The following is a 24,009-nucleotide window of genomic DNA, read 5'->3' on the forward strand; positions in this document are numbered from 1 at the left end:
AGCCAATCATCAACTGTATCTGCGTTGCGACCCATTTTCCACATCCAACGAGACACGCATGGCCCGTACTGTACTATTCTCAAAGTCTGAGTCCAGTCCCATTATCCGCAAGCAAAGCCATCTGCAAGAGCCGGAAGTTACTGCCACCTTAAACACGCAGGGTGACTACTTTTTGTCTGAGGAGCTTATATGTATTAAATATTACTCATATACTATTACATGTTGCTTGTATATATGTCTAGCTATATATGTATATGTTTATGCAGCAGCATCAGGGCAGAGGAGAACGGAGCAGCAGTATAAAGGCTGGAAAAGCAATCACATTTACAACGTGTGTGTATACACACGACACTCACAGCTGGGGTTTCACCACTGCTCCTACTGACCTAATGGACAATAATGGACATATTAGGAGAATATAGGCACAGTGCAATATTAGAAATATTCAGTATTGTAAGTAAGGCCATTTTTACAAGCTAAAAGTTTTAAAGTTAAACAAATACACAAACAAACAAACAACTAAACCCACCCTCAAAACTGATCAACTGATTTCTGGCTCAAAACGTAGCGCTATCAGGACACCGCCTGCCTACCTTCCTACTTTTTTTGCTCGTTCTACTTCCACTAGACCAACGGGTTAAACGAGTATGTACATCTGTATGGCCAAAGGTAGCATTGTACACATACAGAAGCTGTGGTGGCACAGTCAGTAAGGCACAGTTGCACTGCTTATGCCCACAGAGTGCACTTTAGGTCTGACTGTATATCTAAGAAAAGAAAAGCAAAACTACAACAATAGAACAGATATGAAATATGAAAGTGTGCGCATTACAGCCCCCCCCTACACCCCCCCCCCCCATACCCAAGAGAATTATTCAACTCTGAACATATAAAAGGACGAAGTGACAGTTTTACAGAATGTCCTAAACAATGCAGCACTACAAAACAAAAAGCCTTCAATTAACAGGACTGTAGAGAAGGACAGCAACTCAGGTATGCATAGAGATCTGAGCAGGAGGAGATGCCACCATTCTTCATGCAGGCTCCCCAACTCCAGTTCGGTCAGGTCCCTGGTTAGCCCATGCGGGTGGAGGAAACCTGTCGACACAGAATAAGGTTCAGTGAGAAACTACTGCTGCTGCTGCGAGGACATAGCTAAATGATGGCTACCTGGAATGGTCAGAAACCACATTAGCGTTGCACATTAGTGTTGATACTTGCAGTTCGGGTCTCTTGGTCCGGACCAAGCAAGAAAATGCAAGCCTGTTCACTCTGGACCACCCCGAATGACTCAGTGGTCCTGAATCCTGAACTCCCCTTTAGGCAAAGTGCGCTCGTGTCATCACCTGAGAGATGTTGATTCCGGTCAGTTTCTCCACAGCTGCTGGCAGACGGGTCATGATGTCCAGAACTTCCCCGGTCAGCTTGGCCGCTCCCACCTCGGAGCCTCCGCTGGACACCATGGTCACTTTCTGGGCTGCAGAGAGGGGCTTGCTGATCTCTTCTGCCATCTGCGTGGAACAGAAGCGGACGACATTTAGACAATGACATGGTAGCAAAAATCATATGGGGGGGGTGTAATTGGCTTACTTGTCAGTCATAACTACAATAAATTATTAAATTAAAATAATAGCTGCAAGAATAATGGATTGTTCCAAGGCATTAATAAGCCATTAACTATCAGACGGATTCACTGCCAGTTATCTTCATGGTGAATAAGTGAGCCAGCTGACCAGAGGCAGTTTCTCCAGCAGCATGTCCACCATGGCTCCCTCCTTGTACTGCTTGAAAGCCTCTGCCTTCTTGGCCATCTGCTCGGCCTCAGCGCGGCCCTTAGCCTCCATGGCAAACGCTTCTGCTTCGCCCTTCATCTGGAAACACAGGAAGAGGAGGAGAGATTCAGAACTGCTGATCTAACGAATCAAACCTGGAAAAAAAAAAAAAGACAACCAGCTAATTTACACACTCACTCTAATAGACTCGGCCTCAGCTTCAGCCTCCATGATCAGCTGCAGCCTGCAGAGAGAGAGAGAGAGAGAGAGAGAGAGAGAGAGACAGAGAGACAGAGAAAATGGACACTATCCCCAGATAGCCTGGACTTATCAACTTAGACAGCCAGACTGTTGAAGCTACACACCCTGCAGATTCATACTGGATTAACATCCCCTCAGAGTTAATACTGTCAGACTACAAACTACACACACCCTGCAGATTCATACTGGATTAACATCCCCTCAGAGTTAATACTGTCAGACTACAAACTACACACACCCTGCAGATTCATACTGGATTGACATCCCCTCAGAGTTAATACTGTCAGACTACAAACTACACACACCCTGCAGATTCATACTGGATTAACATCACCTCAGAGTTAATACTGTCAGACTACAAACTACACACACCCTGCAGATTCATACTGGATTGACATCCCCTCAGAGTTAATACTGTCAGACTACAAACTACACACACCCTGCAGATTCATACTGGATTAACATCCCCTCAGAGTTAATACTGTCAGACTACAAACTACACACACCCTGCAGATTCATACTGGATTGAAATCACTGCAGATAATGTCACTGAAGTAAAAAACTACACACTGCAGATTCACACTGGATTAACATGGCCTCACAGTTAGACTGTACAAACTACATTACACATTGTGAATTCATACCGGATTAAAATGTTCTAACATTATTACAGTTAGACTGTAAAAAAACAACGACACACAATGCAGATTCATACTGGAGTAAAATGCTCTACAATTATTACTATCAGACTACAAAAGTTACACACACTAAAGATTTATACTGGATAAAAACGAATATATATTATACATTTAGATTAAAATCACTTCAGAATTATTAGTCAGACTGTAGAATTAAAAATCAGATCTCTGTAGTAATTACTTTAATTACAGACCCAGGGTAAACTGGCCCAGCGCCTGTGGGCCCAGCACCTGTGGGTTGCTTTCTGATAAAACACTTTGCTAACCGTTCAGCCTCTGCGAGTTTCTCCAGGCGGTATTTCTCAGCCTCGGCTGGCTTCTTGACCTTGGCCTCCAGTTCCTTCTCCTTGCGTGAAATTTCTTGTTCCTGCAGGGTGATCTGCTGTGTGCGCTCCACCACCATCACCTGCATCTTCTCCTCCTCGATCTTCTGCTTTGTCTTCGCCACCTGATGCAAAAGAACGAGTCAAAGGCCACATTTACCCCACCCTTCTGATTCCTGCTGAAACTTCTGTTCAGATAGAAGTGAGTCAATAAAGATCAATAACGACTTTGTGAAAATGACGTATGCATGAGAATCTCATCTGCTCATCCCATTAACTGCTGTTTCAATGGCTTGGAGAGGCTGTGGGACGAGCTGTAGACGATTCCTGTACCTGAAGCTGGTAGGCCATCTCAGACTCTGCCTTCTTGGTGTTGATCTCGATGTCGTAGGCAGCTTTCTTCAGCTCGTAGTCTCTCTGAGCTTTCGCCATCTCGATCTCGTTGACGTACTGCGCAGATATCTTCTCCTGCATGGCATGGGCTTCCTGCACACATACACAGTAAATACACAGTGAGCAGATGTGTAAAATCTATCATCTGGTACAGTACTGTCCAAACGTGAGTGTTTGTCTCCTCAGTAAAACACTTCATAATATTACAATAATCACCAATAACACTCCTACAGACAGTGGTGGTGGTGGTGGTGGTTCTCCATCACTGTGTTCATCATTAGAACATCTCCTCTCAAAGTTCTCCTCTCTCATGGAGTCTAGTGTTATTTAGAGTTCTCCTCAGATCAACACCTGGTTTGGTGGTAAATCAGGGCTTAATGATGGTAAATCAGGTGAGCTGCTGCTGCTGCTGCTGATGATGATGATGATGATGATGGAGTTGAACACATCCTCCACGCTGTGCTGACTGGACTGGGGGGGGGGGGGCGTCCAGGAGAAACCTGGAGGAACCGAGCTCTGTTCTTCAGACTAGCTCACAGACAAGATCTCACTTCTCTCTTGTTTCTCCTTTTTACTGGATTGATGTTCACCTGCTTTATTTGTTCTGATGAGATCTGGAGCTTCTACAGTAAGAACACAGGGCTCTATTGTGGGACCTACCAGCCGGAACTGTTAATTAAGACAGTGATGTTGTTATGAGGGTCTTCGGGATTAATTTGGAGAGTAAAGACAGAAAGGAGGAGAGAGATAGACAATTCCTACCCTGATGACGGCGTCCCTCTTGTACTGAGCCTCACCGATGCGAGCGTCTCTCTGAACCTGGGCAGTACGAGCTTTACCCAGAGAGTGGAGGTAGTCCTTACAGAGGGACAGCAGAGCCAGAGTCAGTTTCTGATAGATGCTTAAATGTGTGAGAGATTGTAAGAGTGTGTGTGTGTGTGTGTGTGTGTACTGTGCAGTCACCTGGTCATCGTGAACGTCCTTGAGTGTGTAGCTGACCACTCCGATGCCCATGTTGACCAGATCAGAGGAAGCCACCTTGAACACCTGCTCTGAAAACTTCTTACGATCTTGATAGATCTCCTGCAAAACAAGCCAATCGGAAAGGTAAGACTGAAAACTAATTATAATAATTTGCATAATTATTATTATACTGACAATCACTGATGACCATGTGCATCCCATCATGACCACAAATGACCCATCTTCGAGTGGCTACGTCCAGCGTGATCATGAAGGAGCTCCAGAGAGATCTGCAAGAACTGTGTGACGCAATCAGCATGGTCAGCATGGACCAGAATCTCAGAGGAATGTTCTCAACGTCTTTGGGAATCAAACTATTTGGACAAAAGTATTGGGACACCTGCTCGTTGTTCCTGCTTATATGGAATTTCCTCAAGATGTTGTGCCATTCGTGCAAACAGGAACAAGCAGGGGCCCCTGTTCAGTATTAGTACACTATTTGGACAAAAGTATTGGGACACTGCTCTTTTTTTTCTGATGTTTTTTTTTAAGAGTTGATTTTGCTTTTGTTGGAGTAACTGTCTCTATTGTCCAGAGAAGGTTTTCTACTAAATCCCGGAGAACTGATGAGGATTTGAGTGCTAGTGAGGTCAAGATGTTGGATGATTATGATCACCACCTCAACTTACGCTCTCCAACTCATCCCAAAGGTACTGGATGGAGCACAATCCATTATTCCAAAGAACACAGTTCCTCCACTGCTCCACAGCTCAATGCTGGGGGGCTTAATATATACCCCTCTAGCCTATGCCTGGCATTAGGCAGCATGGTGCCGACAGGTTCACGTTTATCTGCTCCAGAGAGAGTCCTATTCTACGTACTTACTTCAACACATCGTGGTTTGCATCTGCTCTAGCAGCTGTTTTTGTGTGTGGACGAGAGAGACAGAGTGAGAAAAGAGAGAAGAGTAAGATACTCCTCTCCGTACCTCCACAGTCAGGTGAGCAATGATTGCTCTCTGGTGGCCCTCCAGCGTCTCCAGCGCGATCTGAGAAATCTCATTCTCCGTTTTGCCCAAGAACATCTGACAGGCTGTGGCCAGCATCTCCTTATTCTGCCCCTGGATCTTCACCTACAGAGAACATCAATGAAGCTCATCAGTCTCACACACACAGACGTTTAGTGGGCGGGTAGCTGGGTAGGTGGACATGCATGTGGCTAACCTGCGCGATGCCAGTCACTGAGATGGGGACTCCGTGCCGGGTGTAGACTTTATCACTCTTTACGTTCAGAGTCAGAGTATTCAGAGATATCCTGAAGACGTGAGAGAGAGCTATTATTTGAATTATTTGAACTATTTGAACCTTCTCGACTCCCACTTTTAGCACACTTGGACAAAAGTATTGGGACACAGTTTATCCTGCCTTTGTTGGAGTAACTGTCTATACTGTCTAGGGAAGAAGGCGGCTTTCTACTAAATCATGACATCAATGTAAATGAGTCATTAATACTGAATACCTCTGGATCTGCTGAATGCAGGGAAGGACAAACACTCTTCCACCGGAAATCATGATGGGAGGAGAGCGTCCACAGCCTGGAGAGGAAAGGAAAAGCAAGAGCATCAGTTTTTGGGGTCATCATGTAACGTGTACTATGCTGATCTTAACTGGGATGTCGCTACAGTCATTTCCTCCTTCTATCCACATGGTCAATTAACCTTAAAGTCATCGTGAGGGAGGGGGTGGTGGTGGTGGAATTAGGGTCAAAATGACTCAAATAGGTTTAAAAGGGCTAAAATATGTATTTGCAACACCAGAGTCACAACATGCTGTATATTATAAATACGAAATATCGAGCTAAGTAGGAACTTTTTAATAATTAAACATTAGGCAATTGCAGAGACTCTTGCAGAGCAAACGTTGGAGTACGTTGTTTTGGATGGTGAAATGGAGTCGGCATGCCGTTCCTTAAATTGCGATGTTTCTAAGGCCTAGAACACCAAGGTTGTTTTGAAGGAAACAAAATATTTCCATGAAAACGATATTATGAATATGGTCATTTTTAGATTTTGTATAAAACAATTTATATATATATATATATATATATATATATATATATATATATATATATATATATATATATATATCAGTATTTATAGATTGCCCTGCCCTAGTGATAATATAACCCCCTGTAACGGCTCCAGCGCATCACTAGAACTCTACGAACGATTCCTAGAACACTACGAACGATTTTACCATGAAAACTCAATTTTTTCATAACAGACTAAAATACAGAGGTCATTACTGTGTAAATAATTATTTCATCTAGTCTAACAACCAATCAAATGAATCAAAGTCATGTCCAATGACATTTGAGACTGCACATCTATTTCTATTACTCTACTGGAGTGCCAGAACGGCGCTCAGTGCTTGGTCCCCGGTGATTGCCGCTTGTCTGGAATCTTAACTCCACCACCGCTACCTCTAAAGGTGAAAAAGTTTATGACCCCCGCTTTTAAATGTTATGATGAACTGAGTTTTACATAACCAGGGCCATTCTGGGTTCTGATTTCGGCTGCAAGATACGGACACCGCCGGGGTGTGAAATCCCCGCAATGCTTCATGCACTAAAACTCATGACGTGAAGGGTGTGCAGCGCTGAAGTCAAGTCCCAGATATGCTGGAGATAGGAAAGCAGGAGACGTCGTCAAAAAAAGGACTCATTCCGCACTGAATCTTGAACAAAGCGAGGTTGCGACACCACCCACCACAGAGGCGAAGGCAGCTGATAAGGAGACAGCGGTGATTTGGAAGGCATGGTCTGAGTGTGGGGGTGTAGACTGGTTAGTCAAAGCAACACCCACAGCAATTTATCACAGCAGATGAGAGGTCCAGGCCCATCCAGGTAAATAAATGAACTACACTCTGCAATTCCAACATTTTAACCACTAAACATATAATTAAATTATTATTCTTATTATTACTGTTTCATTCATTTCTAGGCCTCTGTATTACAATAGTCAGCAGACTTCAGACGCTGTAACGACTATGTTATTCACCGTACGAAACAAACAGTAGCAGGAAACGAGGCTTCCTAGCAGTTTTCAGTATAACATGCCTGAAAAGAGCTATTCTGAAAATTCCCCTAAAAAATCTTTGCCATTTCTGATATTTTTCCCATTTTCTCCCCAATTTGGATCAGCAAGTACCCACCCATTCATATTCTTGCCCTATCACATACATGCGATGCTCCTCCGACATGTGCAAGCCAGACACCACCTCTTTTCCCCCCGAACTGCTGCCCCGGGCTCTTGCGTTGTACCCGGCTCTGATGCATTGGCCAGCAGACGCCAGTGCTGTGTGATGTGAGGAGAGAGCGCCATCTACCCGCTCTGGAGAGAGCAAGGCCAGTTGTGCTCCCTCTGGTCCCGGCTGCCGATGGCTAGCAGCATGCCCGGGATTCAACCTACCACACGATGCTCTGGTCACAGGGACACTCGATGCCCTAAGCCTGGGTACCAGTATTTGTCATGTATGTAAGACTACCTGCGAGATGCGGTTCGTTCTTACCTGAGACCACCATCGCCTCATTGGGTCCGCAGGTGTAGAACATCCTGAATCTGGATCAAACCTGGAAAATAATCCAGCATCATACATTGAGACCAGCCGTGCTGACTTACTGCTACCATTATCAGACTGTTACATGGATTTAATGGCCAGAGGTCATTCACACAGGGGGGGTGGGGGGGTGTGGGGGGGTGGCTGTGGGCAAATCACATGACGTTTCTGTCACCAGATAAGCAGCTGTTTTTCTCTGGACACTTGTGCAGCTAAAGGCATGCAGCCCCTCCCTCTTCCTCCCACTCTCTCCATGATTTCCTGTTTCTGTAGCTTCGTTCAGCTGCACTGAAACCCAAACCACGACATGATGCCGAGGCTCGCGTGCGAGATGATTCCCCCGCCGCTTCCTCAGTGGGCGAGACCAGAACCCCCACATGTCTTCAGTCATGCAGAACATCTACAGCATTCAGACCCCTGCCCAGTTTAATAAACCACATATATACACATCTGTTCAGACTGGATATCAACACTGCCTCATATACCAAATCCCTGAACTGCCTCATTTATAAACACCCTGAACTGCCTCATATACAAAATCCCTGAACTGCCTCATATACAAAATCCCTGAACTGCCTCATATACAAAATCCCTGAACTGCCTCATTTATAAACACCTGGAACTGCCTCATATACCAAATCCCTGAACTGCCTCATATACAAAATCCCTGAACTGCCTCATATACAAAATCCCTGAACTGCCTCATATACAAAATCCCTGAACTGCCTCATATACAAAATCCCTGAACTGCCTCATATACCAAATCCCTGAACTGCCTCATATTAACCCTTATATACAATACAAAACCTGAACTGCCTCATATACAAAATCTCTGAACTGCCTCATATACCAAATCCCTGAACTGCCTCATATACAATACAAAACCTGAACTGCCTCATATACAAAATCTCTGAACTGCCTCATATACCAAATCCCTTAACTGCCTCATATACCAAATCCCTTAACTGCCTCATATACCAAATCCCTTAACTGCCTCATATACCAAATCCCTTAACTGCCTCATATACCAAATCCCTTAACTGCCTCATATTAACCCTTATACACAATACAAAACCTGAACTGCCTCATATACAAACACCTGGAACTGCCTCATATACACCCTTATACACAATACAAAACCTGAACTGCCTCATATACAAACACCTGGAACTGCCTCATATACACCCTTATACACAACCCTGGCAGGCCAGTGTTCAGCAGCACACAGGAGCTCTCGGAATTATTCGTTCCACCTTAAAAGGCGCAGCAGTAAAGCGCAGCTCGGCACAGGTGCCACACCGAACCTACCGCGTTATTTAAGGTGGAACGGAAAGTAGAACACGAAGCCCAGATCAACTGATTTAGTAACGGAGTAAACTTTAAACTGAAAAGCATTTCTTCAAATGAATGAAAATACGTTCATTTAAAATCGCGACACTCTTATAAGAGAAAAACCACAGCAGAGGACCACAACATGCTAGCGCTAACTAGCTAACTAGCTAGCTACAAACAGGCGGATTCCTGAGGGTCTTCCCATCAGTGCTGAAATGCGTCCGAATTAACCAGCTAACCAAGGTTAAACCACATAGGTTCATATTTAAAGCCAGTAAATACGTTTACGAGTGACTTTTTAATGATGATCTTGGGCTCAATAAGCAGATTTTCGTGGTCAATGGTGTCTGAACAGGTCACAAGACTGCTTTACGCAAACGCAGAGCTGACCACTGGAGTCAGCGCAGCTTACGCTAGATAGCGTTACAGGTAGGTTAGCTACACAGCACCAGTCCAGCCTACTGGTAGCTCCTCCACAGCTGGCTACACTTTCCTCCGAGGCCTAAACAGGACAGGATATGAAGTTAGGCAGCTAGATATCTAGCTATACTGTTAAAGAGATAGATAACACGGAGTCTGGTCAGTGGACTGCACTCGCCGCTACGCTGCTGCTCGTCGTGAATCCGCCTGCTAGGTTAACTTAGCTAACGTCACTAACTCAGTGTAAACAAGCAGGCGGGCGACGGCAGCCTCCCACCGCTAATGTCCGAGTAATTCTGGAGCATATTTAGCCGATGCTGCTGTTGGATTAAGTGTCTTACCGAGAGCAGGAAGCTTCGCAATCGCGCAATGTCTGATAGTAGCTACAGTCTTTTTGGTAGCAGCGACAGACAGCAGGGTAAAGGCGAGACACACGTAGCCGCGCCCATTCACACAGCCCCGGCACGACAGCGCCCCCTGCAGCCTCACTCGAAATGGAATGGGTGACCCCACTCACCCCAAGTAGCCTCATACCTCATGGACACTATGTGTCCAAATGTTTGTGGACACCCCTACTTATGTTGCACAGACCTCTCTCCACCCCCCCCCCCTCCCCTAGCAGTGGAACTACTGTCCTCTCTCTGGACCGATGAGGGGTTGGGGAGCTGGGGATGGATGAGGAGGGGCCATCAAATCCTCACAGCAGTGCTCCTCCAAAATCTAGTAGAAAGGTCTACACAGACAGTGGGCACAACAAAAGAAAGCAGGATAGGCTCTTTTTTTTTAATAACCCTTGATTTTTGGAATGAACAATGCATGAGTAGGTGTCCCAATACTTTTGTCCATACGGTGTATCGTGGTAGACAAGGGATATTTAGATGCTTGAAAATCTGGAACACTGGAATTTGACAGTCCCCCGTACCCCATTTCAGTCAAGCCCATACCCTCTCGCTCAATCCACCCCCTCGGCCTTCATGGGAAGGGTCAGAGGGTCTGGAGTCCTTGAGGGCAAGGCAGGGATACCCTCTGGACAGGAGGCCAGTCCTTTGCATGGGCATATTACATTATAGATGTTATTTAAAAATATATACAATTTTCAGTGCATATTGTACCATAATAATAACAATATTACATTGTCATGAAATATATAATACATTGTAATATCATGCATAGCATATACATGTTTATATATATATATATATATATATATATATATATATATATATATATATATATATATATATTTATATATATATATGTCTGTAACTTGTAATTGTTTATTATTATTTATTATATTATTATAGATTGACATCAATATTTTTGGAGAAATTATTTATGAGCATTTCAGAATTACATTATAGATGTTATTTAAAAATATATACAATTTTCAGTGCATATTGTACCATAATAATAATAATATTACATTGTCATGAAATATATAATACATTGTAATATCATGCATATCATATACATGTTTATATATATATATATATGTCTGTAACTTGTAATTGTTTATTATTATTTATTATATTATTATAGATTGACATCAATATTTTTGGAGAAATTATTTATGAGCATTTCAGAATTACATTATAGATGTTATTTAAAAATATATACAATTTTTTGTGCATATTGTACCATAATAATAATAATATTACATTGTCATGAAATATATAATACATTGTAATATCATGCATATCATATACATGTTTATATATATATATATATGTGTGTGTGTGTGTCTGTAACTTGTAATTGTTTATTATTATTTATTATATTATTATAGATTGACATCATAATATTTTTGGAGAAATTATTTAATTTAATTTAATATGAAGAATTATTTAATTAATCTTATATAAATTATATACATTAATGCTCTGATGCTATATATAGTATCGTTATGGATATAAATGATTTATATATTATATATGATATTTATTTATTAGCAGACTTTGCAGTTCACATTAAGCCCCGCCCAAGTCTCTCCTCAGTCAAATCACATCGCTCCACCGCTGTTCGGCCCCGCCCCCTCGGTAGCCGAGCCTCGTTCTGGAGTGAATCCAGGATTATAAAGCCTTTGTCCGGCCAGACTCGCTACAGCGGAGCCACGCCGTTACTTCTGACCAGAGCCTCGACTGCTGCCCCTCAGCTTTCATCATGAGAGAGATTGTTCACATCCAGGCCGGCCAGTGCGGCAACCAGATTGGTGCCAAGGTAAGAGAAGCCCTGCTTTTGTCCATGAAATAAAATAATAAGAATAAAAAAAAAAATGAATGACACACGGGCTGTATGTAACTCCGAGGGGCTTTGAGATGACAATGAAGCCCCCCATATCAGAGGAGTGGCCGGCTGGCCTACTACTCTCAATTATTGAGCCCAATAACCATCATATGATTTTTATTATTTATTTATTTTTTAGATTAACATGTTACCTGTTGTATTACATTAATTACAGCAAACGTATTTAAATGCATTTTAAATGTGCATGTATATGCATAAATAAAAAAATTTGAATATATGTAAATATAGCTATACAATGCCTGTTAGATGCAGATCAACATGTAGCTAGCTAGGTCAGATTGAACTTTTTTCTTTTCTTTTTTTTTTATTTATATTTTAAACATTGATGGTCTATAGGCAACCCTGTCTAAAATATTATACCTGATATATATATGTAATAAATAATTATGCTAATTAATTTCGCATTTGATTTGTAAGAATATTAATGTGGTACATATATATATATATATTTTTGCAGCTTATTTATATATATAAATATATATCATATATAAAATAAGACGATTATTTCATTGCTCGTGTTTTTCCCCCTGTCCTTTTCTTTCTCCATCTTTCTCCTGCTGTCTGCTGCCGGCTAACGGGCGTGGCGCAAGCTCCCATCGCTGCCCACTGTTTAAGCTAAGCTAACGGTCTCTCGTTGGAATTTTCCGTTCCACCTTAAAAGCCGCAGCGGTTCCAGTGCTGAAACGCGCCAGAACACAGCGGCTTGAATGGAGCTGCTGCAGAATTTAAGGTGGAACGGGAAATTCGGACAAAATCGACCGAGAAGCCGCGCTGGGCGGTGAAGCTAAGCTAAAAGCTTGGTTAAACCGCTGTCAGCACATTTTCTGCTCTGAATAAACCCTCGTTTTCACCCGCAGTCCATGCCTGGTCAAGTTTGTCCCAGCTTGAGTCCAATTTCTTTGGTATTTTTGTGTAAATATCGATGAATTTGGTGCAGCTCGGATGAATGAGACTGGGAAGGGTGGGGCGAGAGGAGACCACTGACAAAGAAAACTGTCTCTCAGGGAGGAGAAGTCAAACAATGGTCCTCCATAGAGGATCAGTTTGAGATAATAAACGTCTCAGTTCATTTTTATGACAAATATTGATCATTTTTTACCTTTTTTCCATCATTAAAATGTAGTCTATGTCAAATCACAGCCTATGATAAGAGGATCTACTTTCTAATCTGCTATTGACCCCCTTATAGTTTCACTAAAACACAAATGGCAGCAATGGCCAGCTTCATTAGTGCTGGAGCTTCTAAGAAAACGGACGGCGATTTTGCAAAAGGGCTCATGAGAAACCCAGAGAGTCTATTGATCCGTCCTATTATTAAGATAATGGGCGTACGTTGACTGAACGGGCATTGTATTGAGCCCAGTTTGGGTGGGGAGGGGCGGACGCTCCAGCAGATGGAAGATGTGGGATGGTAATGGGTCTCCCAGCTGCTTCTTCTGCTGGCCTGTGTCTCGAACCAGATTTAGTCTGAAAGGCGAAGGAGAGACGCGGTTTATTCCTGCCTGCATAGCAATGCGGTCTCGCCCAGCCGTAGCGGTCAGTAGGCCGCCGCGATGCATCGCTTGTGGATCGGCATCGCGATATCGGCATTGGCGATACCACTGATATCTCGATATCGATCTAATCGCAGAATCGGACGAGCGTTTCGACTGGCTTTCGTTAATATTTGATATTTTTTGTATTTTTTATGAATATTTTTGTTCATATTTTCCAGTTTGTTAAAACAATCAACATCATAAATGCACAATATCTCAATCAAACATGCCTTATAGTTCCAGCCCTGAGCTAATACAGTATGTTGGCCCCAAGCCACCATGCCACCATGCTAACGTGATGACCCAGCAATACTATACACCCTGCTGGAGTGCCTTCTTTACAAATAGGGTTCTAAAAAGGGTTCTTTGAGTCAGTGTAACAATAGTACTACGAAAGAAGAACCTTATAACCCCATGGAGTCGCCATGGTTCTGTAGTGAATCATTGCCTTTGAAAAGAACGCCCTTGAAGAACTCCTTTTAATACACGATTGGGACAAAAGTATTGGGACACCTACACATTACACCCCGTTCTAAACCCATAGGCATTAATATGGAGCTGGTCCCCCTTTGCTTTAAGCTCTAACAGCAGCAGCAGGTCAGTTGGAGGCTTTTCTGCACTGTCCTACGAGCTCGGCACTCGACCCCGACCCTGACCCCGCTCTGTAACTTTACGTGGTCGGACCCTCGGTCGGACACTAATGTGGGGGAAGGCAGGCTGCATGGCTAGGGACTGAACAAAACACCTCAATGAGTTCAATGATTAAGGGGTGTGTCCCAATACTTTTGTCCATATAGCGTGTTTTGTCACGCCTGATTGCAGTACGATACATTCTTATTACGCCGTCGCCCCCCCCCCCCTACTGGATGAGTTGTGAAATGCAGTAACAAACACGCTTATTAACTAATAGTTCATAATGAATATTAATAATAATAAACTAAACTAATAATAGTATGTTAATGTAAAGCTCAGGCCAGCCTTACATATGTTCCAACAACCCCGTCACATTATGGTGGGGTTATTTTTCGTATATCCTGCTCCACCAATGATTTCGTGGCGGGTTCAAAGACCACCGCCTGTTTGTTTTTTTGTTACTGTGCCTTTAAGAATGCCACTGAATGCCACTGAGCTCTGGTCTGATTAGCTGCCCCGAACTAAGCCTCATTCTCAAGCATTCGGCAGATAGGGACACGCCTTTTGGCACCGGCAAAAATGGGCGGGGCTAAACTGCTGTAGGCTGAATAGGCAAGATGTATGGAAAGTAAGCTGTTCTTACAGCGGAGGTTCTCTGTAGACGGACCCTGTGGACTGGGGAGTGGCGCTGTTGTTTTTCCTATTTGCGGACTCGGCGACTGGCATGTGGGGCGACAAGCCAGAGCTCCCGCTTGCCCCTATCAGCTTTAATTGCCGGGTCCTGATGACAGTAAGGGTTTTGCCTGCGTGGTCTGATGGACGTAATGGGAGTTGACCATGCCACTCAGCACTTGGCTGCTTGTTTGTCCTCATTCTTTCAAAGCAATTACTCCCCTATACCTTGAGATCCTCATTTCGTCCGAGTCCCTCTCTTTCCTGGCTCCCGCTGCCGTTCAGATTGAGGTCATTTCGGCAGCCGGGCGGATTGCTGATACCTCCATATGCTGCTTTTTTCCCGGAGTAAATCCATGCTACTTACATGGACGAGATATTGGTAATCTCCGAAGGCTGGACACATGCAAATATGGCAGCAAAAGGTTCACAGCACAGGGGACGATGTATGTTTTTGGAATGCTAATAAAAAAAAAGGGGTGGTGGATAAAACCTGGGGGCACACAAATACAGCCATTTTATTTACTACCCAGAACCACTACTGAACCTACCGCCACCACCAACATGAGTTTCACATGTGGGCCAAAAATTAGTGGTCAAAAAATCAACATATTTATAAAATGAAAATATTACGGAGAGTTTTGTAAAATAATAACAGAGTCTGGGCTTTTCTCCGGGCTTTTGAAGCTTTCAGATCTGCTCTAACTGCTTCGCTAGCATTTTTATAATGAATATTTTTGGAGGATTAAAAACAATAGGATTTAACCTTTAACCTTTTCACAAGTGCGGGCCCACCCGCCCAGCGAAAGTGTCGCAGCGGTCAGCTTTAATTCTGCTGTTTCGTCGAATCTGTCCGCTAATCAGTCTTTCCACAACATACAGCGCATCCAAAAAATGCAGGACTTTTCAGTCAGGAAAGGTCATAGCACTCTGAGTGGACCTTTACAGGTGGCCTGAGCTCACTTGCGAAAGGGTCAGCTGTTATTGAAGGCAGATCATGTGCATAATTATAGTCAATAACTGACATTTCTTTTATCTATATAAGCTATTAACTGTCAGCACAGTTCTCTCAGAAATTCCATATTGGCGCAGCCCTGGTTGCAGCACTGTCAGACATACGCAGACCGGGGCAGACAGACCGGTCAGGTCAGGTCGATAAATAAAATCCAGGCTTGGGGTCATTGGTATCGGGAACTGGAGGGACGACATGGCGTCCCTTTGTTCCCTCTGTTTTTATTTTTACTGCGGGTGAATGACTGAGAGTTGCTGTGTTAAAAATACTAATATTAATAATAATAATAATAATAATAATAAGTGCTTTTATTGTGGTCTTATCTGTGTTCTAGTTCTGGGAGGTGATCAGCGATGAGCACGGCATCGACCCAACAGGCACCTACCACGGGGACAGCGACCTACAGCTGGACAGAATCAGCGTCTACTACAATGAGGCTACAGGTACTGATAGAGACCCTTTAATTAAATAATTAAATTAAATAATTAAATAAAATATTTTAAATATTTATTGTTATTTTTATTCATTAAAATAAATAGAAATAACTGCATAAATAAGAACTTTTTGAAGGTTTTAGGTTCTAGATATTATTTGAGTATTTTTTTAAAGCAACTCAAAATATGAAATTAAAATATTTTTTTGCTATATTTATTTATTTATGGTTATTTATTTATTTAATTGCTGTGGGCAATAAATAAATTCTGGATATGATACAAAATAAAAGTCACATATGCAAAGTGTTATTTCTTTATTTTTATTTTAATCATTTGTCAGAATATCAAATACACACCTGCAGATAAAAAAAGAAATAATTCTCTCAGTTATTTTAATGGTTCAGGGTTTAAAGGTCCTCAGTTTTGTTGCTGTTAGCACGCTCATGTTAGCATGCTAACGAGAGCTCAGGACTGCACAGCTAAACAGTGTAGAGCTGCTGTGATTAGCATTCTGGCTAACCATGAACAGCTGCCATGAACAGTAAAGACCGGCAAAGCCAGGCCTGATGGCTCCCAGTCCAGGCCCGCTCGTGCCCATTACACACGTGGTTTAGATTTCTCCATGAAAGACCCCTTTAGTGCGAACCCTACCTTACCTTCTCCGTCCGCTAATATAACTGAATGGCCATTCTGGACCATTTCAGCTCCCAAAATAACCCGAAAATGACCACCGGCATGTTCAGTTAGTTACAGAGGACGGATTCTGCTCCTCAGCTTAATAAGACACCTCTTCTAGGCGGTCAGAGGGCATCATGGGACATCGTGAGAATTTCTCTGGAATGTGGGCTGTTTCTCTTGTATATTGAGCTAGTGTTCTCTCTCTCGCCCTCTCTCTCTCTCTCTCTCTCTCTCTCTCTCTCTGTTTCTAATGGAGGAGGTAAATACGTGCCCAGAGCTATTCTAGTGGACCTGGAGCCCGGCACCATGGACTCTGTCCGGTCTGGACCCTTCGGACAGATCTTCAGACCCGACAACTTTGTGTTTGGTGAGTTGCTTGGGGAAGGGGGCGCTAGAGATCCTTCAGTTCATTAAGTTGTTCTCGTTACTTGTTTACTCATATGAACCAATTAAAATGGTTTTAGGCAAAGTGTAGGTTTTAAATATATGACATATATATATATATATATTATATGGAGTTATATATACTTTATATAGAATTTTATATAGTGTTCTATATATATATATATATATATATATACGAATAGATGGAATGTTATATCGTTTATATATACATTACAATATATGGAATTTTATATAATGTTCTATATATTAGAATATATAAAAATGTATATAATTTATACATACATGACAATATATGGAATTTTATATAATGTTTTATATATATTTTCATATATATAATATATTAATATAATAATATATTTTAATAAATAGAATAAAAATCCAACTTTTATTTAAAATATATGTGACAACTCAAAATAGGCCATTTTGGGGGGACATATATTTCAGACATATCAACTGATACATGAATATATTGCGCATATTTAACAGTGTATTATTAAAAATCGGTGCTGTCACGTAACCTTTTAATGGAAATCAATATAAAAGATTTTGTTTCACTTCATTCCAAGTTTAGAGCATTTCTACTGGTCCATTCTGTATGGATTTGTCATACGATGTGAAGAACATCTGTCATTATTTAATATTTTTTTTATATATAAATGATGAAATAACTCTCTAAGCTTAATGTGTAGATAAGTAAATGCGTTAGAATAGACTGCAGACTCCAGTCACTTTATAGTGTCAGTCTAACCGAGCGAATGTTTCCGAAAATAGTTTGAGGTGATTTGAATAGAGGTTTGAACGTTGAGCTCATGCATATTCAGAAACCGCAGCACTGCATCTCATAAGAGCGTCTCTGCTGATCTGTAGCTCTGGCAGTAAAAGCACCACCCTTACACTGTGAACGCTGCTGGCAGTTGCCTGTCACTCACTGCATGCTGTTTCTCTTGTAAACAGATTAAGCCTCGAACCAGAGAAGTCCTAAAACATTTTCACTTGATGAGTGACATCATCAAAAATAGATGATAGGTTGTTGTATGAATATTAGAACGTAATTTAAGTTGTTTTCAGACATATTTAAAGTCATATTTTAAGGCATTCTAGTGAAATCGTTTTATTCCACTGGTAGATAAGTTTGATTTTTTTCAAGAAATAATGCAGGTAATTTAGCTTCTTTTGAGAACTAATGCAGATCATTTAGCTTAGACATAATGCAGATAATTTTGCCTAATTTGAGAAAAATGCAGATAATGTTGCATATTTAAGAAATAATTCAGATAATGTTCCTTATTTAGTTGAATAATGCAAATAATGTATCTTCTTTTGAGAACTAATGCAGATCATTTAGCTTAATTTCAGGAATAAATTAGATAATTCTGCCCAATTTGAGAAATAATGCAGATAATTTTGCCCAATTTGAGAAATAATGCAGATAATTTTGCCCAATTTGAGAAATAATGCAGATAAGTTTGCTGGTTTTGAGAAATAATGCAGATAATTTCACAAATTTCAAGTCATAATTTAGATCATGTAGTTTATTTCGAGGAATAATGTAGATAATATTGCTTATTTTGATTTAAAAAAATGCTTATTTTAACAATATTGCATATAATTTTGCTCTTTTTGAGAAATAATGCAGGTAATTTAGCATATTTCAAGAAATAATTTAAATAATGTTACTTATTTAGTTATGTAGTTTATTTTGAGGAATAATGTAGATAATTATGCTTATTTTGATAAAACAAATGCTTATTTCAACAAATAATTGAAATAATTTTGCTTATTTCAAAACATAATGCTGGTAGTTTTATATTTCAAGATATAATGAAGATAAATGTGCCTAATTCGTTGAATAATTCAATTCAATAACAAAATTTTTTGCTTATTTTGAGAAATAATGTAGATAATTTAGCGTACCTCAAGAAATAATGCAGGTAATTTATAATCTTTTTCATTTATTTATTTTTTAATGGTAACATGTAGTCCATTATGTTGACTGGATTAACAGTGACCGTCTGAGGGACTGTACTGTTACTCTAATGGTGAAAGTTCCTGCAAGGTGTGCCAGGCAGCAACTCCGATCCTCAAGAGCAGTCCTTGGTATCCAGTAAACGTGTGATCTCATTACGTCATATCTTCTTCACATTTGACCACAGGTCAGAGTGGTGCTGGTAACAACTGGGCTAAAGGTCACTACACAGAAGGAGCCGAGCTGGTGGACTCAGTCCTGGACGTGGTGCGCAAGGAGTCCGAAAGCTGCGACTGCCTGCAGGGCTTCCAGCTCACACACTCCCTGGGTGGAGGTACCGGCTCCGGCATGGGCACCCTGCTGATCAGCAAGATCCGCGAAGAGTACCCCGACCGCATCATGAACACCTTCAGCGTGGTGCCTTCCCCCAAAGTGTCCGACACCGTGGTCGAGCCCTACAACGCCACCCTGTCCGTCCACCAGCTGGTGGAGAACACAGACGAAACCTACTGCATCGACAACGAAGCCCTGTACGACATCTGCTTCCGCACGCTCAAGCTGACCACGCCCACCTACGGCGACCTCAACCACCTCGTTTCCGCCACCATGAGCGGCGTCACCACCTGCCTTCGCTTCCCCGGTCAGCTGAACGCCGACCTGCGCAAACTGGCCGTCAACATGGTGCCCTTCCCCCGTCTCCACTTCTTCATGCCCGGCTTCGCCCCTCTGACCAGCCGAGGAAGCCAGCAGTACCGCGCCCTGACCGTTCCCGAGCTCACCCAGCAAGTCTTCGACGCCAAGAACATGATGGCCGCCTGCGACCCGCGCCACGGCCGCTACCTCACGGTGGCCGCCGTCTTCCGCGGCCGCATGTCCATGAAGGAGGTGGACGAGCAGATGCTCAACGTCCAGAACAAGAACAGCAGCTACTTCGTGGAATGGATCCCCAACAACGTCAAGACCGCAGTCTGCGACATCCCACCCCGCGGCCTCAAGATGGCGGTCACCTTCATCGGCAACAGCACGGCCATCCAGGAGCTGTTCAAGCGCATCTCCGAGCAGTTCACCGCCATGTTCAGGCGCAAGGCCTTCCTCCACTGGTACACCGGCGAGGGCATGGACGAGATGGAGTTCACCGAGGCCGAGAGCAACATGAACGACCTGGTGTCTGAGTACCAGCAGTACCAGGACGCCACGGCCGAGGAGGAGGGCGAGTTCGAGGAGGAGGCGGAGGAGGACGCCTAAAGAGAAGAAGAAGAAGGAGGAGGAGGAGGAGGAGGAGGGCAAGGGGAATTGGGTTTGGAAGGTGTAGTGCAGGGGTGTCGATCAGGTTAGGGGAAGGTTCTTATCCTACCAGCGACCAAAATTATCTAGAACCGTACACTGCAAATGTTTACAAAGCACTATTGATGGCGATATCGATCTTTACCACAACAGAACATCAGCTACAAAAAATGAAACTACCTCCACCATGCTTTTCACCATGCTAACCGTTACACAGCTGTTGGCGCTAGCAGTATGATTCTGATTGGGTTTCATACGGTAGTATCCCATCTCCCTGCTAACCCAAGTCCTGAATGACCACAGCCCTGCAGAGATCCGCCCCCTAATTATTATAACACCACTCGCTAATTAGAGCTGATTCCGAGGTTTGTCGAATAAGGCACCCAGGCACCCACCTCTCTGCAGCGCTGTGGCCCTCTGGGACTGCGGTCTGACACCCCTGGAGTAGTGGTAATTTAAGGAATGGAGGGAAATGTAGCAAAGCACATACGGAACCCCACCGTAAGTGTCTCAGACGAAGTAGAAGTTAGCACTAGACAAACGGGGCCAAAAAACAACCAGAGGAATCCTGAGCGAATGTTCTTCAACACAGAATGGAAAATAGAAATATCAAATGAAAGGACTCGACACTCGTAGGGATAGATTTTTTTTATTTAACCTTCATTTCTCTACTTTACCGACGTCCTCACTTTCCCCCTGAGGCCTAGTTTCTCGTACACGGATGAAGCCTAGTACTAGAGCGGTGCTACTTATTTCAGGACAGAAAATAAGTTCTTTAAATTTCAAGAAATTCAGGAAATGTAAAAAAATTATGCAGAAATTTTGCTTATTTTAAGCAATAATGCAGAAAATCTTGTTTATTTAAAAAAATAATGCAAAAAATTGCTTATTTTAAGAAATAATGCGGATAATTTTGCTTATTTTAAGAAATAATGCAGATAATTTTGTTTATTTTAAAAAATAATGCACATTTTCTTGCTTATTTTAAGAAATAATGCAGATAATTTTGCTTATTTCAAGAAATAATTAAGATAATTTTGCTTATTTCAAGAAAATGCAGGTAATTCTGCTTTTTTTCCAAAAACAATGCAGATATTTTTTGCTTTTTTTCAAGCAAAATGCAGATAGTTTTTCCAGAACCAGTAAAAATAATTTGAATAATCTTTAAAATCGTAAAAATTCTTCCAGCCACCTCTTTGTTTGTGCAGCGATCAGCGGAAAAAAACTGCCTGACATTGTAAATCCTTCCAAAACTCAGCTTGATCCGTGTCCTGGAAACCAGACAGATAGTTTTGGCCAGTTGGAATCGCTGCCCCAGAGGCAGAGAGCTGTCTAGATGCCATCAGAGTGAACAGATGATGTCCATCACTGAGAACTGGAGGGAAGGGTCCCTGTAGAGGACGGTCAAAGCCATTTACTCAGCTGTTGTTGTTGTTGTTGTTGTTTTCTTAATTCCCTTTTGTTTACACTTTTCGCTTGTTTGACTTTATAGACAGTCGTAGCAATGTGAGGCGTCGACCCAATAGAGCAGACACAAGTCAGAATGATTGTACAAGTGAGTATTCCTCCTGACCGGAGCATTGCACTACAACGGGCCGACTCTGCAGAAAGGCGCCATCTCAGCCCGTCCTCCTTCACCGGGAGGGTCACAGTATTACGTCAAGCGGTTTACAAGGCACTGAAGGCTTTTGGGGAGAGGTTGAGGGAAATAGACGATGACGGAGATGAAGGAGTGTTCAGTCTTCCGACCCGGACGCCGACCAACGTCTGTAGGAGGAAGGCCTAGGCGGTATTAGTGGAACTGGAATGTGTAATAGATCCTGTGTGGGGAACAAACTGGAGCTATGAAGAGACTGGGATTAGAAGGTGGAGAAGAATGTCGCTGGAAATTTGAAGCGTGGAACCCACGGAAAAACTTGGAACTTGCGTCCTGTATCTGAGCCCAAAAAGCTTTTTTAAAAGTTTGTGTTTTTTTGTTTTTTTTTACATGTTTGTGTTTCTTCATTAAGTGTTAGGAATGTCCTTACATTTTATACTACCATTTCCTATTGGGGGAAAAAAATCCTGAGCCTCTGGACAAAAAAAAATCAATAAAACGAAACTGAAACTGATATTTGTGTGAGTTCGATTCATTTTAGAAATCTGTGTCCATGTAGAATGGCCAGAATTATAGTACACTATTAGTGTACTAGCAGAAATTAGCATTATTGAAGAGCAGGTCCACTTGGCCTTCTTCCACTTGGCCATCAGAGGATTACTGAAGATTTTAGGTCGTAATCAGTACTGTCATTGTATTAAAACCAGTCATATTTAATGTATCTGTTGTATCCAGGTACTTGCAGCTAAGCAAGCTCTCCAACTGGTTAGGCCTTCAGGATCTGCTCGATCACTGGACACCTACTGTTCAGGTATCTCAGCTGGACTAGACCTTGCCTGACCACCTACGGTTAGCTATTTGAGAAAATTATATATATATATATATATATATATATATATATATATATATATATATATATGACATTTTTTGTTTGTTTTAAGTGTAATGTACAAATAAAGTATAAATTTTTATACAGTTATATTTAATATATAAGCACATATGTGTATAAATGTGACATGATTTTTTTGTTTTATATATATATAAAGAGAAAGAGACATTTATTTAGTATGTATAATGTTATATGTTTGATTAGCTTATACTAGTCAATAAATAATACGAAAAAAAATATATATATGTGACATTCATAATTTGTTGATGTTCTAAGTGTAACATATACAAATATATATATACAGTTATTATCTATATATGTATATACATACAGGCAAATGTGATTTTTGTTTATATATATATATATATATATATATATATATATATATATAGAGAGAGAGAGAGAGATTTATTTAGCATGTATAATGTTAAGGTAATAAAGATAAAGGTAATGTTAATTATATGTTTGATTAGATTTTTAATTAATTAAATAAGTATAACGTATACAAATATTATATATATATTTATATATACATATATGTACAGTTATATTTAATATATACGCGTATTATTCATGTATATATATATATACACACAGACAAACGTGCTTAGATGTTTAGCATGTATAATGTTATATAAAGGTAATGTTAATTATATGTTTGATTAGATTTTTAATTAATTAAATAAGTATAACGTATACAAATTATATATATATTTATATATACATATATGTACAGTTATATTTAATATATACGCTTATTATTTATGTATATACACACACAGACAAACGTGCTTTTTATTGTTATATATATTTATATATAT

At 41.5% G+C, this 24,009-nt stretch overlaps 2 protein-coding genes across 3 annotated transcripts; one reads left to right on the forward strand and one right to left on the reverse strand.

Annotated features, from left to right (window-relative positions):
- Positions 1–860: 860 nt before the first annotated feature.
- Positions 861–10,241, reverse strand: flot1b (flotillin 1b). Of its 2 annotated transcripts, none has more exons than XM_072680536.1 (13): positions 10,121–10,241; positions 7,980–8,040; positions 5,929–6,004; positions 5,634–5,724; positions 5,399–5,542; positions 4,411–4,530; positions 4,210–4,305; positions 3,388–3,540; positions 2,998–3,179; positions 1,971–2,016; positions 1,734–1,871; positions 1,347–1,511; positions 861–1,098 (listed from the first exon to the last, which is right to left on the reverse strand). In XM_072680536.1, the coding sequence occupies exons 2-13, from the start codon at positions 8,020–8,022 to the stop codon at positions 1,075–1,077; spliced, it is 1,278 nt and encodes a 425-aa protein (XP_072536637.1). In that variant the 5' UTR covers positions 8,023–8,040; positions 10,121–10,241; the 3' UTR covers positions 861–1,074. The 2 variants fall into 2 exon arrangements, with proteins under 2 accessions (XP_072536637.1, XP_072536638.1); XM_072680537.1 differs by lacking the exon at positions 10,121–10,241 and adding an exon at positions 9,642–9,724.
- A 1,620-nt stretch (positions 10,242–11,861) lies between these two features.
- tubb5 (tubulin, beta 5) lies at positions 11,862–22,813 on the forward strand. The gene is made up of 4 exons (XM_072680505.1): positions 11,862–11,996; positions 16,270–16,378; positions 17,304–17,414; positions 19,606–22,813. The coding sequence occupies exons 1-4, from the start codon at positions 11,940–11,942 to the stop codon at positions 20,661–20,663; spliced, it is 1,335 nt and encodes a 444-aa protein (XP_072536606.1). The 5' UTR covers positions 11,862–11,939; the 3' UTR covers positions 20,664–22,813.
- The last annotated feature ends 1,196 nt before the right edge of the window (positions 22,814–24,009 follow it).

This window comes from Salminus brasiliensis, chromosome 5, assembly GCF_030463535.1.
Source record: "Salminus brasiliensis chromosome 5, fSalBra1.hap2, whole genome shotgun sequence".
NCBI classification, from domain to species: domain Eukaryota; kingdom Metazoa; phylum Chordata; class Actinopteri; order Characiformes; family Bryconidae; genus Salminus; species Salminus brasiliensis.

What these genes read in the sequence shown, in the direction of transcription:
- flot1b (XM_072680536.1), bottom strand. Translation starts at nt 8,022, where the DNA reads ATGTTCTACACCTGCGGACCCAATGAGGCGATGGTGGTCTCAG. An exon ending in TGCTGGAGAAACTGCCTCTG is followed by an intron (nt 1,512 to 1,733) that starts GTCAGCTGGCTC and finishes TGTTCCACGCAG; the next exon opens with ATGGCAGAAGAGATCAGCAA. An exon ending in CCGGAATCAACATCTCTCAG is followed by an intron (nt 1,099 to 1,346) that starts GTGATGACACGA and finishes CTGTGTCGACAG; the next exon opens with GTTTCCTCCACCCGCATGGG.
- tubb5 (XM_072680505.1), top strand. Translation starts at nt 11,940, where the DNA reads ATGAGAGAGATTGTTCACATCCAGGCCGGCCAGTGCGGCAACCAGATT. An exon ending in GCAACCAGATTGGTGCCAAG is followed by an intron (nt 11,997 to 16,269) that starts GTAAGAGAAGCC and finishes TCTGTGTTCTAG; the next exon opens with TTCTGGGAGGTGATCAGCGA. An exon ending in CTACTACAATGAGGCTACAG is followed by an intron (nt 16,379 to 17,303) that starts GTACTGATAGAG and finishes TTTCTAATGGAG; the next exon opens with GAGGTAAATACGTGCCCAGA.